The 16,665-nt window shown below is 55.1% G+C and overlaps 1 protein-coding gene and 1 long non-coding RNA gene across 4 annotated transcripts in view; both read left to right on the top strand.

The window, feature by feature from the left end:
• Man1c1 (mannosidase alpha class 1C member 1) overlaps positions 1–16,665 on the top strand; it is a 112,787-nt gene that overhangs the window by 37,496 nt on the left and 58,626 nt on the right. For both annotated transcript variants that reach the window (XM_046469476.2, XM_046469478.2), the window contains exon 2: positions 9,112–9,208. In XM_046469476.2, the coding sequence (XP_046325432.1) occupies positions 9,112–9,208 (97 nt within the window). The remainder of the gene's footprint in view (positions 1–9,111; positions 9,209–16,665) is intronic.
• Positions 546–9,079, top strand: LOC131423212 (uncharacterized). Of its 2 annotated transcripts, none has more exons than XR_009224344.1 (3): positions 546–6,629; positions 6,729–7,183; positions 7,299–9,079. It is a non-coding gene; the product is annotated as an uncharacterized LOC131423212 (long non-coding RNA). The 2 variants fall into 2 exon arrangements; XR_009224345.1 differs by having other exon boundaries at positions 546–6,850; positions 7,101–7,183.

The raw sequence follows: 16,665 nt of genomic DNA, 5'->3' as shown, positions 1-16,665 counted from the left end.
GCCGGGTGGCACCCGAGCGGGGCTGGACCAGGGTGTCCTTGGGCTCTGCTGGAGGGGAGGAGAAGCCCTGTCCTCTCTGGGTCATCAGATCCCAGGATGATTAGAGACCAAAGCCCCTCCCGATCGGCCCCCGCCAATGGGAACAGGGGACACTGCTGGAGATGCCAGTCAGGCTGCGCCCCGCGGGGTGGGCTCCTGTCCTTAAGGATGAGGACCCGTTCCTGGCAGCTCGGGGACCAGCAGCTGTGGTTCTGAGTCACTGCCACACCTGGCCGAGCGCAGGCTTTTTAAGGAGGGGACCGGCTCGGCATTCCCGCCCCCTCCTCCCCGCTGCCCACCCCCCCCAGACTTCCCCCCTGAGGCCGTGGCCGCCACCCTGCCTCGTCCCTCCTCCAGGGCACCTTCCTTTCTTGGCTCCATGGCTCTGGGCCCCTGGTCTGGGAGGGCACCTGGGCCTGGTGACTGCAGGCTCCAGTCGCTTGTCTGTGGGAGAGAATTCTGGAGCTCCGAGGCAGGAGAAAGATGACCTCAGACCAAAGGCCTGCCACGGTCCTCATGTTGAGGTCTCTCGTCCCTGGGGCTTGTTCAGGGGACAAGAACATCCTTTGTTTGGGAAAGAACTAGAGAAGCATCTGAGGATTCGGCTCCCAGAGTTTTGGCTCCCTCATCCTCCATCGCTAGAGCTGCCCAGAGCAGGGCAGGGGAGGGGCAGGTGAAGGGCAGGCCAAGGGCAGGCCTCGTGGTCTATTGTTCTGGATTCTTTGAATCTGTACATCACAGACTGCTGGAAGGGAGGGGCTTCAGAGACTCCAGAGCCACCTTCTGCCTCCAGCATGGACACCACAGGACAACTGCCTGTCGTATATTTCTAGAACCCACTGTGGGCAGAGGTACGGATCCTCTTGTATTTTAGTCTCATGTCTGGTGATTCTCATGGTCACATTCTTGAACCTGACCTGAGTGTCTCTTGCTACAACTCAGGCTGCCATTGCTCGGTCAGGTGCACCATCCTCCCCTGCTTCTTGGAGACAGATGCTCCCAGCGCTGCTCACCTCTGAGTCCTGGCCACGGCTAGTCACTTTCCCTCTCCTCCTCTCCCGTGGCTCCTGTAAAGCGTGGTTTGGGGAATGCATTGTGTCCCTGGCCCTCAAAGTCTGTTTCTCTGGAATTCTGGCCCCGGGCTGCAGTTCATGCTGTGGCTTCTGCTGCATGAACTTCTCTGACTTCTGCTCCGAGGACCTGCCTCCTCCTTCCCTGAAGACCCAGCTCTGCCCTGTCTGTCCCACAGCCAGCCGCCCTGGTACTTCCTCCCCGTGGACAGGACCAGACCCCTTCCCCGTCTTATTTTTCATTTAAAAACATTTCTTTTTTACATCACAAACATTTCTTAATGTTCATTGTAGAAAATTCAGAAAATATAAGACAACTAGAAGAGAAAATTTAAAATCCCTGAACTGCTCCTATCAGATAGCACCGCTGTCAACCACGTCTTTTCTTTTTAGACCCTTGTACATAGGCCAATGAAATTTCATACCATATCATTTAGCATCTTGCTTTTCCACTTAATATGACATAATGAATGATTTTTTTGCCCATCACTAAACATTTAAACACAATTTTTAATATCTGTTTACTGTTTTATATCTCATACATTTTTTTTAGCCCTTGCATAATTATTTCTAAGTGGAAAAATACCTATCCCGTCAAGCCCGCCGAACGACCCAACTCGAGGAAGCTGAACTAGTCAGGGAGCTGCAGGAATGTGAGCGGCGGTTGTTCATTATGTGAGTTTTATCTCCCCGAGTGGACTGCTCTTCTGTATTGTCACAAAATTGTTAAACACTTTTCTCATTCGCCGAGTTTTGCACGGTGGTAGGCAAAATAAGCTGTCTGGCTGTAATCTTCAAAAACCCCTGTATGTATTTATAAATTCCAGCTTCTTTCCTGGGGATTTTGTAGGGACTGTGGCCTAAGGAAGTTATTTGAAATATCATGAGCACAGAGATGTTCAGTGTGGCATGATTTTGCATTAGCCCCAAACTAGGAATCACCAAAATGTCTAGTGGTCCAGGAGGATGATAAAGTCCACGATGATGAGTCAGTGTGTCAGCTGCAGAAAATGATGTTTACAAAGCCTTTGTGATAAAATTGAATGTTTGTTTCGTAATCACAGCAAGAAACAAAGAGTTGTGGGAGGAAAAGGGTGGAAAGACACCAAAATGGGAACGGTGGTTAGGGATGTTTTCCTGCTCTCTGTCTGCTTTCCTGCCGTGAGCCTGTGAACCCTTGATCCATTAAAATACTAAGAGATGGATAGACAGATATCAGTTTTATTTTTTAATCATCTGCAAAGATGCTTTAGTCTTTTCGGTGTTGCTATAACACAATACCTAAAGTGAACACTTTATGAAGAAAAGAGTTTTATTTGGCTCACAGTTGTGGAGGTTCAGGGGCGTGGTGCTGGCATCAGATTCTGGTGAAGGCCTCTGGGGAGAGACCTTGCTGGTCTCTGGTGGACAGACAGAAAGAGGAAGTGAGTGTGTGCAGGAGAGAGAGGTTGCACCGAGAGAGGAAGCAAGAGAGCGAGCCAGCCAAGAAGTGGCTTCGTGACAGCCCTCTCTGGGCAGCCAGGCTGGTCCCAGGAACAAACCCACCCCACAAGACGGGCATTGGGCCTCCCAAGGGTGGTGCCCTCCATGACCTAATCACCCGCCACCAGGGCCTCCCGTAGGCTCCACCCCCTTTCAACACCGTGACATGGGGACCAGGCCCCCAGCACATGAGCCTTTGGGGACAAACTGGGTCCAAACCATAGCAAAGAATACTGCAGAGCTGAGCTCAAGAGAAAGGAGCGACCAGAAATGGGAGGAGAGGCGTGTGGCCCGAGGCCGATGAGCTGAGACTTCTGGAAAGTGCTCAGGACCCCATGAGGGGCCTTTCGGGGGGGGGTGTCTGTTTAGCAGGAAGAATAGACTAAGGACGGCACCTCGACGGGGCAAGACAATGTAATTATAAAAGGAGAAACCGCAGTTGCAATTGCTGATTTGTTGCTGGGCTCTGCCTTCTCGGCACAGGCGGAGGGAGCCAGGGTGGAGCCACCAGGCTTTGGAGGAACCGGGGTGAGAGGAACCACAGGGTGGCCGGCAGTGGGCACGCTCCGTCGTGATCCTTAAAAAAATAGGAAGATAGAATTCTGTAATAGAGAAATCTGAGTCACTGACCTCCAGCAAAATTCCCTAACGGTTTTTTTTTTTTTAAATAATTCAGACTTGTAGAAAAGTGGTGAACTCCACCCAGGGTCTCCCGTTGACCACCCATCATGGTTCTGCAGATGTTAACATCTCACCCTCTCCGCTCACCCGCCTTCCTAGACACGTGCACACACATCATGATTTTTCTGGACCATTTGAGGGCACGGTGCAGACACAATGCTCTGGAACCCTGAAAACTTCATTGTGTACTTCCAAGAAGATGGGGCGCTTCCACTAAACCACAGCAAAACCGTCACAACTGGGAATTAACATTGGTACAGTGTGACTGTTTGGTCCCTATCCCCCATTCAGATTTTGACAGTTGTCTCAAAAATATGTCACCACCCACCATCCCACCATCACCATCACCACCACCACCATCATCACCATCATCACCATCACTACCATTACCATCACCACCATCATCACCACCACCACTATCATCACCACCATCACTTACCACCACCATCACCGATGTCATTTCTGGCCCAGGATCTGATGCAAGATCCTGTGTTGCACTTGGTGCCCATCTCTTCAGCCTCCTTCCATCTGGAGGTTCCTGGGTCTTTCCTTTTTGACTTTGTTGTTTTATTGATTTTCTTGCAGGGCTGGGAATGGACCTCAGGGCCTGTGCATGCCAGGCTCGCCCTCTACCACTGAGCCACACCCCAGCCCTTTGTGAGACAGGGTCTCGCTAAGTTGCCTGGGCTGGGCTTGAACTTGTGATCCTCCCGCCTCAGCCTTTCAAGTAGCTGGGATTACAGGTGTGAGTCACCTGTAGTTGTGTTTGAAGAAATGGATTCACGACCCTGGAGGTTGCTCAGTTGGGGTTTGACTGATGTTTCCTCATGGTTAGTTCACATCAGGCAATTTTGGCAGAAATATCCCTGAGGTAGTGTATCCTGCTAGGTGTCAAGTCAAAGGGTGAATGGGATTTGTTCCCACTAATATTAAGTAACAGCTCTATTGAGATAGAATTCACATACCACAAAACCCACCATTGGAAAGTGTGGCATTCAGTGTTTTTTGTATATCCAGTCATAGGGTCATCACCACAGTCAATTTAGAACATTTTCATCACCCAGAAGACCTCAGGCCCAATAGCAGGCACTCTCCATTTCCCCGTCCCTGTTCCTGGCCACCACCACTCCACTTCCTACCAGTGTGTGTTTGCTTATTCTGGACATTTCACATAAATGGAGTCATACACTCAGTAGCATTTCTGTGTCTGGTTTCCTTGCTTGGCATAGTATTTATTGCCCATGGTGTGACATGTGCTTTGATCCTTTTTGTGTCTGAGTAATATTCCATTGTATGGATATACCACATGTACTTGATCCATCCATCAGTTGATGGGCATTGGGGTTGTTTCCACTTTTTGGCTAGGATAAATATTGCTGCTGTGAACATTTATTTCTGTGTGGACCAATGTTTTTATTTTGTCAAGGGCCCCTGAGATCACTCCTAGGTTTATCAATTCACTAGGAGGACTTGAGGACTCGCCACAGTCCCACTCACAGCTAGGATTTGTTACCGTGAAAGAACACACCACAAAATGAGCCAAAGAAAATGTGCATGAAGGGCTGGGGTTGTGGCTCAGCGGTAGAGCGCTCGCCTAGCAGGTGCAAGGCCCTGGGTTCGATTCTGAGCACCACATAAAAATAAATAAAAATAAAGGTATTTAAAAAAAAAAGAAAAAGAAAATGTGCACGAGCGGATGTCTAGAAGAAACCAGGTACGGGCTCCAAGAGTCTCTTCCCAGGCATGGCACACAGCGTGCACTTAATCCCTGCAGCATGAAGTCGTGACGCCGTGGATGGTGTTGTCTACCAGGCAAGCTCTTCAGAGACTCATTGCCCAGGGCTTTTGCTGGGGGCTGGTCCTGTAGGCACCCTCTGCCTGAAGTGTACTGAAATCCCAGCTCCCGCCAGGAAAGCAGATGCCTGGCATTAGCCCCGAGGTCTGTGCAGCCCGGCACCGCGAGCCTCCCTTATCAACTTAGACGGCGCTGGGAACGCCCGCGGGATCCACTTTCCCAGGCAGCCCAGGCCCAGCCTTGCAAGCAGCCCTTTCTGAGCCACATCTCTCCCACTTGCTGCGTCGACTCTTCCCGGTGCAGGTATACATTAGGATCGGCTTTGCCAGGTTCTCTGGTGACACCACATTTAACATTCCCCCCCAAGTGGCTGCAGCGTCTTTGTTCTCCACTGGCTATTTATACAGGTCCCCGGGGCCCCACATCCTGGCCGGCACCTTGGCTTGGCCATCTTTGTGAGTGAAACCATTCTAGCAGGTCTAATAGGTCTTTAAGTCAGCAATTTGCAAGCGTTTAGAACAAAAAAATAATGATTCATAGAAGCCAAAATGATCTCTCTGAGAACAATCATGCTCGTCTAACCCCTTATTTTCTTTCTTTTCTTTTTTTTTTTTAAGGCAATTTATTCCTTCTGTACGAGCTGTACTAGGGCAGGGTGTGTTTCTGTTCCAGCCTCGTCTTTCACAATATCTTCATGTACAAAAATGGAGAGCCGGGGGCTGCGCTGATCACTTGGCGGCTTCCTCATCTGTGGATGGATGACAGGCAGCTCCCGGAGCCGGGAGCGAGGCTCTTCTGCTGCCTCCTGGCTCCGTCCTCAGCCAGCTACAAATGCCTCTGTCCAAAACCTGGGGAGACACACGTGGCAGCCCGTCGGCTTTGCCAGTTACTCAAAGTAGGAAGACGCACATGTGTTGAGCAGTGAGATCTGGTTCCAGAAAGATCCTGGCAGCCCGGGTTGACAGGCAGATTCCAACAAGATGGACGGACTGGGGACAAATGGCAGGTCCGTGCCTGCAGGACCTGGTCCAGTGGTGACCGGGGCAAGCTCACACTTGGATGTCTGGCCCTTACCAAAAGCATCAGTTCAAGGAATGGGCGACAGAGTCGTGGGGCACCTGGAAGAGCATTTCAGAGGGCACCGTGGGAAGCGCGGGGGATTCAGAACTTCGCTGGGAGGGAAGCTGCCTGAGGGGCAGTGCGGTCCGCTGGCCAGCAGGCATCCTGCAGGGACTCCAGAGTGGACTCCCCGAGGCTGAGGGTCTGCAGGGGGTGGCAGGGTGAGCCAGATTCAGGCTGATTAAGGAAGCATCCTGTGAAACTCTGTAGTGCTTGGGCTGAGGTACCCCTGAACCTGCACCTGCCCCCTCCTGAGCCCATGTGTGGCTCACCAGCCTCTGCCCTCCGACTTCTCTTTCACCTGCTGGTGTCCTACCTGTGTCGTCCATGGTCTGCACCGAGTCTCCTGGCCGCAAGTGGCGCTCCAGAGCCAGCTGTCTCGTCCCTTCTTATATTCAGTTGGCAAATATTTTAATGAGCACCTTCTATGAGCCGGCGGCTGGGTGAGTGGTAGGGTGCCCAGCGGTGAATACTGGCCAGGGATAAGGGACTGTGGGTGGGAGTGTGACTTGGGTGTGTCTGGGAACGGGGTCTCCCTGCAGATGTGCCCTGCAATGAGACCTGAAGGAAGAGGAGCAGGTGGCAGCGGGGAAGAGAGCAGAAGCCGGGAGAGTGACCCCTTGGCTTCAGCCGGGGACCAGGCCCCTGGCAGCGCTTGGTGCAGGTGTGTTCGCAGGAGGGAGGAAGGCTACTGGCTGGAGGGCGAGGGGCTTTCTGTCCCCTGCTCATCCAGCACCTGGGTGGAGCCCCCTGGGTCCCAGCTGGGGCGACGCTTGTGCTCTGAGGGCCTGTGTGTGACGCCTTCGGAATCCAGCCCTGGAGGCGCGTGGGATGGGCCCTGCCTTCCCTCCACCCCGTGGAGGTGGGTGACAGAGAGAATAGGACGTGTTCCAAACACCTCCACATCCCTGCAGTGACAGTGCCTTTGAGGCCCGTAGACACCGTGGCTCCTGTACTTGCTCTGCCTGTGTCCCTCCCTGTGAGGGGACAGCTCCAGGTGAGGTCCCCCCCCCCTTCTGGGGCTTCTTCTCTGCTGTCATTTCTGTTTGAGGAGCTGCCGCTGCCCCTCCCCCACAGCCACTTGCCCCCCCCTCTCCCCACCCACTTCACAGGGGCGACCCCCGATGAGAGAGGCTGAGGGAGGAGGCCAGGCCCCTCCAGCACTGGTACCGCAATTATTTGCCACCATTGCCAATTCAAGATAAGTAGAAAATGACGGCGGGGGAGAACCAGGCCCAGGGCAGTGCCAGGCACCTGGCATGCGTCACCTGACATCTGCACGCGTGCTGCACGGGCAGCCTCACGTCACCAAGCACCGAGGGGACCTGCGGACAAGGAGATGGAAGGGCTGGGTTCCAGCCACCTGGCTGCGCCGTTGTGACCGCTTTCCTCCGGGAGCCTCCGTTCCATCAGCTACGAGATGGGGAGGTGGCGCTGGAGTGTCCCTCTGTCTTCCAGGAAGGCGGGTGACACTCCCATCAGGTCTGTCTTCCGTGTCTGTGCATTGGGCCACGGCAGTGGGTGCATCTGTGGGCACTGTCCGGATGTGCCTGGAAGACGTGGCTTCTAAACCTGGGCACCAGGGGCTGCCCCTCATGGAGGACACAGGTGACATCCTAGAAAGAGGGCCACCGGGAGAAACAACACAGGCCAAGGGACAGGAAGAGAAAGCCACAGGCCGCAGCACGGTGTCCAGCAGGGCGGTCATGGGCACAAGTCCAGGCTGAGCGTCCCTGGTCAGAGATCCACGGGGCTCTGAAGTCTGAAACTTGCAAGAGCTTGATGCCACACACCTGGCCTCTTGGGATGGTCACAGTGAAAATGCAGGTACGCCAGAAATATCGTGCAAAGTCATCCTCAGGCCGCGCGTCTAAGCAGTATGCGGCACAGAGGAATCCGCGGCTGGACTCGGGCCTCCTAGGATGCCTCATCCTACAGATGTGGATTTTCTAAAATTCAAACAAGTCTGAAATCTAAGCCTCTTCCAGGTCCAAGCATCTGGGGCAAGGGACACTCACCCTGTGATGCATTCATCGGTGGTTGTCAGATGTGACCCAGGGACCGACACATCGTGGGGGACTGTCAGAAAGGCAGTTCCCGGCTCTTCCTCAGCCTGCTGAGTCGGAGCTCAGGGTAGGGCCGTCCACCCGTCTCCATAGCCCCCAGGGCTTCTGGGGCAGCCAGTGTTTGTGAATGGAAGTGAGGGTGGGGCCCGAGACCAGACGGGCGCTTTGAAGGCCCAGGTGGGAAGTGACCCCGGGACCGCCACTCCCCTGCTGCTGGAAGGGGGCAGGTCATTCTGGTCGCTCAAGGAAACCTTTCGGATGTGGCAAAGCAGGCTCATGCCTGGTCAGTAGACCTCGGAGGAGGCAGCTGAGACTGGGGGACATTCAGCCAGAGCCCCAGGGAGGGTGGCAGAGGCAGTGTTAGAAACCAGACCTCTCTGATCTCGCAGCCTGAGTTCTTTTCACTGCAGCGGCCCCTGGGCTCTGCCTTCCTGTGCTCCCCACTCCCTCCTCTGCCCTGCGGCCACCCAGAGCTTTGCCGTGCCTCCTGCAACCTGCCCTGCAAAGGCAGATGGGGGACACCATACAAGGGGACAAGGGGACAAGCGCGGGCAGGCGGTCACCATGCATGTTCCTCAGCCTGGGGAGCAGGTGCTGGTGTGAGGCGAGCTCGGGGTGTGCCGGGTGACACAGTGCCCGGCTCCTGTTGAGGCCTCTGTGTGCCCAGCCCTGGTCTGGGCGCTCTGGGGGAAACCGAGGCAAGGCGCGTGCAGCCTCTGCCCTCGTGCAGCTCGGGCTCCAGAGCCAGGGAGACAGCCAACCGCAAAATGGGCTTAAGGCCCGTTGCCCCGGGTGGACGGGGCTCGCCCACACCGTTGGCATCCCTCACCGAGGTCCTGTCCTCTGCTCTTTCTGGCAGATGATGCAGTTCGCCTGGGCCAACTACCGGCGCTACGCCATGGGCAAGAACGAGCTCCGGCCGCTCAGCAAGGACGGCTACCAGGGCCACATATTCGGTGAGTCGCTGGGGCACCTGGACGTCGCCAGGGAGGCTGGCCACGCGGGGGGGGGGGTGCTGAGTCGCACCTGGGGCTCTGTTTCCTCCTGCTGAGAGGAGTCCTGTTCCCTGGGAGCTGCCCCTGCTTCCCCGACTTGGGGAGCCCCACGCCTCTCCAGCGTGTGGATTTCTGGGTGCAGTGACCACTTGGTCTTTAAAGCAAAGAAACTTGGAGTTGTGATGGGGAGGGGAGGGCTGGAGACCTGGTACCCAGGAGAAGGCTTGGTGACTGCTTCCCCGGAAGGTGGCTGTGGGATGGTGCGGGAGCCGTCCTGGAGGCTGAACACACTCCCATGGGCTGGGGACCAGGCTGCCTTGAGGGTCTCGGCACCCGTGTCTCTGGGACGCTCCAGGTGGACCCTGGAGTCGGGGCAGCTCGCGTTTTGCCTGCAGCTGTGCAGTCCCCTGGCTTCGCCCCGGGCCAGCCGCAGGCCCAGAGCCCTGTATGTCCCTCCCTGATCCCACAGAGGCTGCAGGGGCTTATTATGTGCCCAGCCTCACATGTCAACTCTAGCACCCACCCCCGGTGCCAGCCCCCCTCTGCAGCCATTCCTGCCCAACGATGCTGCGACAGCCCGGCCACCCCCTTCCCTGGGACATGGGTGGTGCTGCCCTGGAGAGAGGAAGCCCACTCCCCCTATCCCTCATCCCAAAAGGTTCCTGGAATCTGGAACCAAAAAACCAAGATGGAAATTCCCAGGAAAACCTAAGGGCAGATTTACAAGGGACAGCCCCACAGGCATGGCCCTGTCCCAGGTGTTGGCGTCATGGGAAAGGGGACAGGGACCCTCCTTCTCCTAGACCAGTCGGCCTCGGAACCTGGCTGGCGGTGCAGACGAGTTCCTCCTTTGGGTGTGGGCCGTGGACTTTAGTAGCGGGTGTGTATTTATTTTTCTGATTATCCTAGGAATGTCGGGAGGAGGGGGAAATGTCAAAAAGATAAGGCAGAAAAAAAAAAGTTCCTGGACGTAGCTGTGGCTCTTGGCTCCTGGGCTCCTCCCCTCCCCTCTCTCCTTCTGTGTGCTCCCCCCCCCCATACTATTCTATGACTTGTTTTTTTTTTTTGGTTTAATGTTACATCGTGAGTGTTTTCCTAGGTCCTATAAATTTTTCCTTTTTAATGGCTCCAGTGATTGTGTGGGCCATCATTCACTTAACCGTCCCCCTGATGTTAGACAAAGGTTTTGCTATTAGAAATAATGCAGGTGGTAACATTTGTGCATAAGATTTTGTCTGAGAACAGATTCTTAGAGAGGAATTCCCAGGTCAGATGGAGGAAGGGAGATGCTCCCTTAGCCCTGAGCAGGAAGGTGGATCCCGGGTAGGGCTGGCTGTCCCCACCTGCCCAGGGCAGACCTTCCTGAGCACCCCACGGCAGCCCTGGGGAAGGCTGTGGATCTCATTGAAGCTGTTGGAGATTCTGCTACAGGAATAAACAGAAATGTGGTGGAGAAAGCATCCCCTCTCCTCTCTGAACAGTCTGCAGATATCCGGGGAGTTGTGGTCAGTGGGTAGGAGAGACTGCGGATTTCTGAAATCACTCAGTGTAGGCCCAGCGTTTGCTCAAACCACCACGGGAAACACTTCTGGGAGGGATTGGGCTGAACTCAGCCTCATTGTGTATCGTTTCTCATAGCTTGGGATTGAGTCTCAACCCTCCAGCCCCTTGTCAGTCACCAAACCTGGAAGAGCTGCCTTTAAAGGTGGAAGGAACCCAGGTTTTGAGTCTGTTTACAAATTCTTACACTGTCCTGAACTGTGGGACCAAGTCCAAGTCACTTACCCTCTCTGGGCCCCTGTGGTTCATCCTTCATACTGGGCTGCTGTGAAGATGTTAGCGAGTGCATACGTGAACAGGCAGAGGCCCGTGTATATAAGAGTGACTTACGATTTCTGTTGCAGTGGCCCCAGTGAGCCCACTGTGAGTTCTGAGGTCCCTGGGGTGGCCTTAGCAAGGCCCTGGGAACCCATCACCCAAAGACAGGGAGTCTTCCCTCTGCAGCTAACAAATGAGCCTCAGTGGGTGGCTGGCCCCTGAGAAAGGAGACCCCGGCACAGGCGGGGGAGCTGGTGTGGACTTTTTTCTCTCTCACCAAATGCTCACTAGGGGCCATGCCCAGGGCTGCCTCCTGGGGACACGGGGGCAAATGGCACAGCGAGCTCTCCACCAACTCTGCCAAGACACACAGGCACCACTCCCCAGGGCCTCCCTAGGGTCCGTCCCAGTGTTCTCAGAGACAGGGACACGCATAACAGACAGGAAGCGTCCTCCTGGCTGAGGTTCTATGTTTCTGGAGCCAGACAGACCTGGGCTCAAACTCAGGCTTCCCCACTTCTGGTTGTGTGGCCTGGGGCAGGTGGCTTCTGTTACTACGTGGTGGCTACCATGACTGTCACCTTGAATAGGTCCTAGGTACAGAGGCCCACGAGAATACACCAAAGGCTTGATTCTAGGAGCCTGGGAGAGGTTCTAGTTGGGGTGGATCCAAGAGGGGCTTTCAAGCTGGGCTATCCCCAAAGAAACAAGTGGGTGGGCCAGGCGCCATGGTACTCACCCCTGTAGTCCCAGGGGCTCGGGAGGCTGAGGCAGGAGGATCTCGAGTTCAAAGCCAGCCTCAGCAATTTAGTGAGGCCCTAAGCAACTTTGGTGAGACCCTGACTCTAAGTAAAACAAAAAAAGGGCTGGGGGCGTGGCTCAGTGGTTAACTGCCCCTAGTTCAATCCCTGATACCACAAAAAAAAAAAAAATTAAGCTGCGTGTCACCACCACGTCCTTCCTGGACTCCTGGGGCTGCATCACCCTGGACTCTGGCCTCACTGGAGGCTGAGCCCTGCGGACACAGGACGCCAGGGGTGGTCAGGTGGTAGGCAGTGCCCATCTGTCCTGCCAGCCGAGACCCTGAGCAGGGTCCCTGTTGGCGCTCAGTTTGGACATGGACACCTGCAGGCTCGCTCTGAGAGCCAGTGGGGTGGGGGGACCTGCTGGGGGCTGGCTGGCGGGTTCATGCGGTACCTTGAGATCTACAGGGTAGATGCCGGAGCCTCATCTCCCTGCGTGGCCCCTCCCCACACAGCCCCCTCTCCCGGCTGCCTCCTGCCCTTCCTCAAACCTGCTCTTACTGTGGGAACCAGGCCTCCCAGCGGGGCGCCTCCCCAGCTCCCAGCCCGTGTTGGTGGCTTCCTTTTTTACCCACATCCAGCTCAGCAAGTCTCGTCAAAAAATGCCCCTAAGGCCCCAGTGGCCACCAGCAAAGAAGACCCAGCCTGCTTTTTGAAGGTGGCTCAGGCCAGGGCGGAACGCCCCTCCTTCCCACTCTGAGCGCTGGCCGGATGGTCAGTGTCCAGCTGGGAACAAAGACCAGGGACTTCAGATCCTGCCGAGTGGCCTTGGAGCATACCTTGAGCCTCTCGAGAGAGGAGATGGGCAAAGGGCCAGGCCAAGGGCCAGGCCTAGAGCTGGGCGGTGGGTGCCTTTGTCACAGAGGTGCATTAGTAGCCTGAGCCGTGCAGGGGAGGGGCGTAGAGGAACTAGCCATAAGGTGGTAACTGCGCTCAGTGCCATAGAGAAAGTGAGAGAGCCCCAAATTGGATTCCGCCTCTGATGGTGGATCCACTGATAGAACTGCCAACCCAGTCCCGTTCTGGGGATGATTTATGGCCTGGGGTGAGGTAAGGGACGCAGCATGATTTCCAGATCACAGGCAGGGAGTGTTCAGCCTCGGCAGCAGAAAAATCATCATGGCCTTGTAAACGGAACAAGCGTGATGTGAAGAGGGACGAAGTCCAGGCCCCAGGAGGTCATTTTGCAGTTGCTTTTGGGGATGTGACTTAGGAGTGCGTCTGCCGGGTGGCCTCGCTCTCCCGCACACTCCCGCACACACCAGCCTCCCGGGGGCTCTCCGTGGGGGTGAGTTCGTTTCTGGGAGGTGGCAGTTTTGACTTCAGGGATTTGTCGGGGTTCAGGTCTCAGCCCTGGCACTGCCAGCTGAGTGAAACTGAGCAGGTCCCAACCTTCTGCACCCCCGCTCCCTGCTCTTCACTCGGGGGCTTGGCCCACAGCGAGCCTCACCAGAGGCCAGAGGCTTCCTCTCCTGTTGGACGGACGCCCTTCCCAGCGCCTTTCTCTTCTCCTGGGTTGGGGGCTGAGCGTTTGACTTATCTGGAGAAAATACTTTGTCACCCTTCGAGAGTTGGGCTTTTGTGGAAAAGCTCCTCGTTCCTGGAAGATCCGCGTCAGGCTGTGCTGCTCGCTGCTTCCGGCTGTGTACACACCCCTGGCCAGGCCTGGAGCTGGCTTTGAGGAAGAGCTGGCATCAGCCCCACAAGCGACGATGTCACAGTCCCCAGATGGAATGGGTCAGGCTTTGGGGGAAGCTGGCAAACTTTCTGGTAACCAGGTGTTTTGGGGAGCCCTGAATGCTCCACCCGCAGCCAGGGGCAGCAGAAAGTGGAGGAAATGGGTCAGAAGCAGGGTCACTGGCCTTTGGCACAGGGCACGTAACTGGGTGAACCCTGCACACACACCTTTGAATGACAGGCAGCACCTACAGGTGCTAGGCAGACATTGAGGCCGCGAGTGGTCTCCCTGGGTCCTTGAGTGACAATTCCTCAGCCAACTTCTAATGATCGAAAGGCCCCTCGGGTCGCTCAGGGTGATTATCAAAGCAAAGCACTCCCCTCGAAGGTGGCGCTGGGTTCTCCACTCCCAGCCACTGGCTCTCGCTGGGTAACTAGCGGGTGTCTTGCTTCCTCTCTCTTTTTGCTCCGATTCTAAGAGGGCACTCTGGCTCTTGCTGGTCCTCTGGATAGGACATTTTAGCAACAAGCCTCGTTCCCGTCGGAGCGGAGTGAGTCAGGGCGTCTATTCCTGAGTGAGCTGCGGTGAGGCACCAGATGATTCACATTGGAACCCACATTCCCCCTGGTGCCAGCTCCGCCCACCTCCCAGAGACCTTTCTTTCCGTGGAAACCGGGCCGAGCTGGCACGGCCAGCCCCTTCTCTCTTGGCACTGACGCAGACACTTGCCAAATCCCCAGCAAACTCTGTGACTCACAGGTCTGTGCACTCGCAGAACCTCAGGTGGGCACTGCCAGTTGGATTCTTGGCAGCCATCTGGACCAAGTGCCCGAAGATGGGGAAACAGGGGACAGAGGAAACTCACGGAAGGCCTGACACTCGGGATTTGAACCCTGGTCCTCAAACTTGAACCTCTACTTTATTTTTTCTTTCTTAATTACTTTTTTTTTTTTTGGTACCTGGGAATGGACCCAGGGGCGCTTAACCACTGAGCCATATCCCCCTCTATATTTGATTTTGAGTTGCTTAGGGCCTCGCTAAGTTGCGATCCTCCTGCCTCAGCCTCCCGAGCCGTTGGGATTACAGGTGTGGGCCACCGTGTCCAGCTTCTGGATTGCTTTTTAAAAATTGAGGTGTAACTCACAACATACATTCCGTAAAAATGCACAAATGGTAAGTGTGCAGCCCAGGGAATCCTATGTGTGCATAAACCTTGTGGCTTAAGCAGGTGGAGACGGAGAGCATTTCTGTTTCCCTCAAGGGAGTGGGGAGGAAGTAGGCCCCCGAGGGTGGCTGCTACCCTGACTCCTGTCACCATAGACTCTTTGCTTTAAAACTTCAGGCCATGCCTTTCCGACTTGCTTTTTGCCTCCATTATCACGTCTTGAACAGTAAGTGGTTCTTTTCCACGTTTGTCTCCCTGTTCGACTGCTGATGAACGTTTGTCTCTAGGATCTGGTCATTAGGAATAAACTGCTATAAACACTTTAGTTTGTTTTTTAATTTGGTGAATTTGGGGTGTGTTCGTAGAGGTGTGCAGCCATTGCCGTAACCAATTTTAGAACGTTTTTATCATTCCCCAGAGAAGCACTGTGCCCATTAGCAGTTACTCCCCCTTTCCCTGATTCTCCCGCTTCTTCCCCGCTCCTGGGCAGCCCCGATCTCGTTCTGTCTCGGCGGAGATCTGCTCCTTCTGAGCCCCTTACGCAAATGACAGCCTTCGCTCTCTGGTCTTTCGAGGCTGGCCTCCTTCACTGACTGTGGGGTCTCGTGGTCACCCACACGGGGCCACTAGATCTTAGCTACTCTTCATTGTCAGGTGACCTTCCACCGTGTGGATGTCCCACCTCTTATCACTGTGTCCAGCCGTTGGTAAACATCTGGGTTGATTCTACTTCTTTGCTATCATGAATTCCCTGCTGTGAAACCCATGCACTTTTTTTGGTGTGGGCGTAGGTGTCCATCTCCCTTGGTGGGTGCCCAGGAATGGAGTGGCTGGGTGCAGGGTGGCCCACAGGTGAACTTTGGAGGAACTTCCCGGTGGTTGTCCCCAGGGCTGCACCAGCCCTCGTTCCCACCAGGAGGGTCTGAGGGTGGCGAGCGCTTCTGCACATGTTTTTTGGTGGAAATATAGCAGACCTCCATGTGGCGACTCACCTGGGATTTGAGTTGTGGGATCATCCCGTTAAGCTTCACCTGAAGCTGCCAGTCTTGCAGAGCAGGCAGCCCCTCACGGTCCTGAAGCTCTGGTTTCTCCATTATCCGTGCCCACACTCGCCATTGCTGGTGTGCGTGACCTCAGCCTCCTGCTGCGCCCCACTTCCTGGAGGTGAAAGGTGGCTTCTGCTTTGTGGTCCACCCCGCAGACTAGCGTGGCACAAATCAGAACTTCTCTAGTCTGACAGAGACAGTGCCAGGAAAGGGGTATGAAGGGGAAAACCGTCGTTCTGGGGGACAGGAGGTACATCCTGGCTCTGCCGCGGGCTCACCTCAGGTTTTCTCTCTGTAGAATGGGGGTGATGGTGATACCCTGTGTTAGTCAGCTGTTCATCACTGTGACAAAATACCTGTGAAAATCAACTCAGAGGAGGAAAATTTTACTTTGGCTCATGGTTTCAGAGGATTTGGTCCATGATCGTGTGGCGAACTTCATGGTGGGAGCGCGTGGGGGAGCAGAGCTGCTCGCATCATGGCAACTGGGAAGCAAAAAGAGCAAGGCTGGGGCCAGGGACAGGGTATAGCCTTCGGAACACTGTGACTAGGCTCCATCCCCACCCCTAGGGTTGCCACCACCTCCAATAGTCATTGGATGGATCAGTCCATGATGAGATCGGAGCCCTCATAATTCAGTCACTGCCCCAAAGCCCCGCCTCTGAACATTGCCACATTGGGGCCAAGCCTTAAACACATGTGCCTTTGGGGACATTCTAGACCCAAACCATAATACACCTTCCCCCAAGACTGTTGTTGGAACCACAGGAGACTGTTCCTTCATCTGGCCATAACTGTTCCATGCCTACTGTGTGTCAGACACTGTTCTAGACACAAGATAGCCCCCACCCCGGACCTCCCCAGCTGGGGAGGAGGCTGGATACATGAACTTGTAGGCTGTGGGAGTG

The sequence above is a fragment of the Marmota monax genome, unplaced genomic scaffold, assembly GCF_021218885.2.
Source record: "Marmota monax isolate L192 unplaced genomic scaffold, Marmota_monax_Labrador192_F-V1.1 WCK01_AAM20220418_F8-fsc00008, whole genome shotgun sequence".
In the NCBI taxonomy this organism is placed as follows: Eukaryota; Metazoa; Chordata; class Mammalia; order Rodentia; family Sciuridae; genus Marmota; species Marmota monax.
This window is presented reverse-complemented; position numbering and strand designations above follow the sequence as displayed.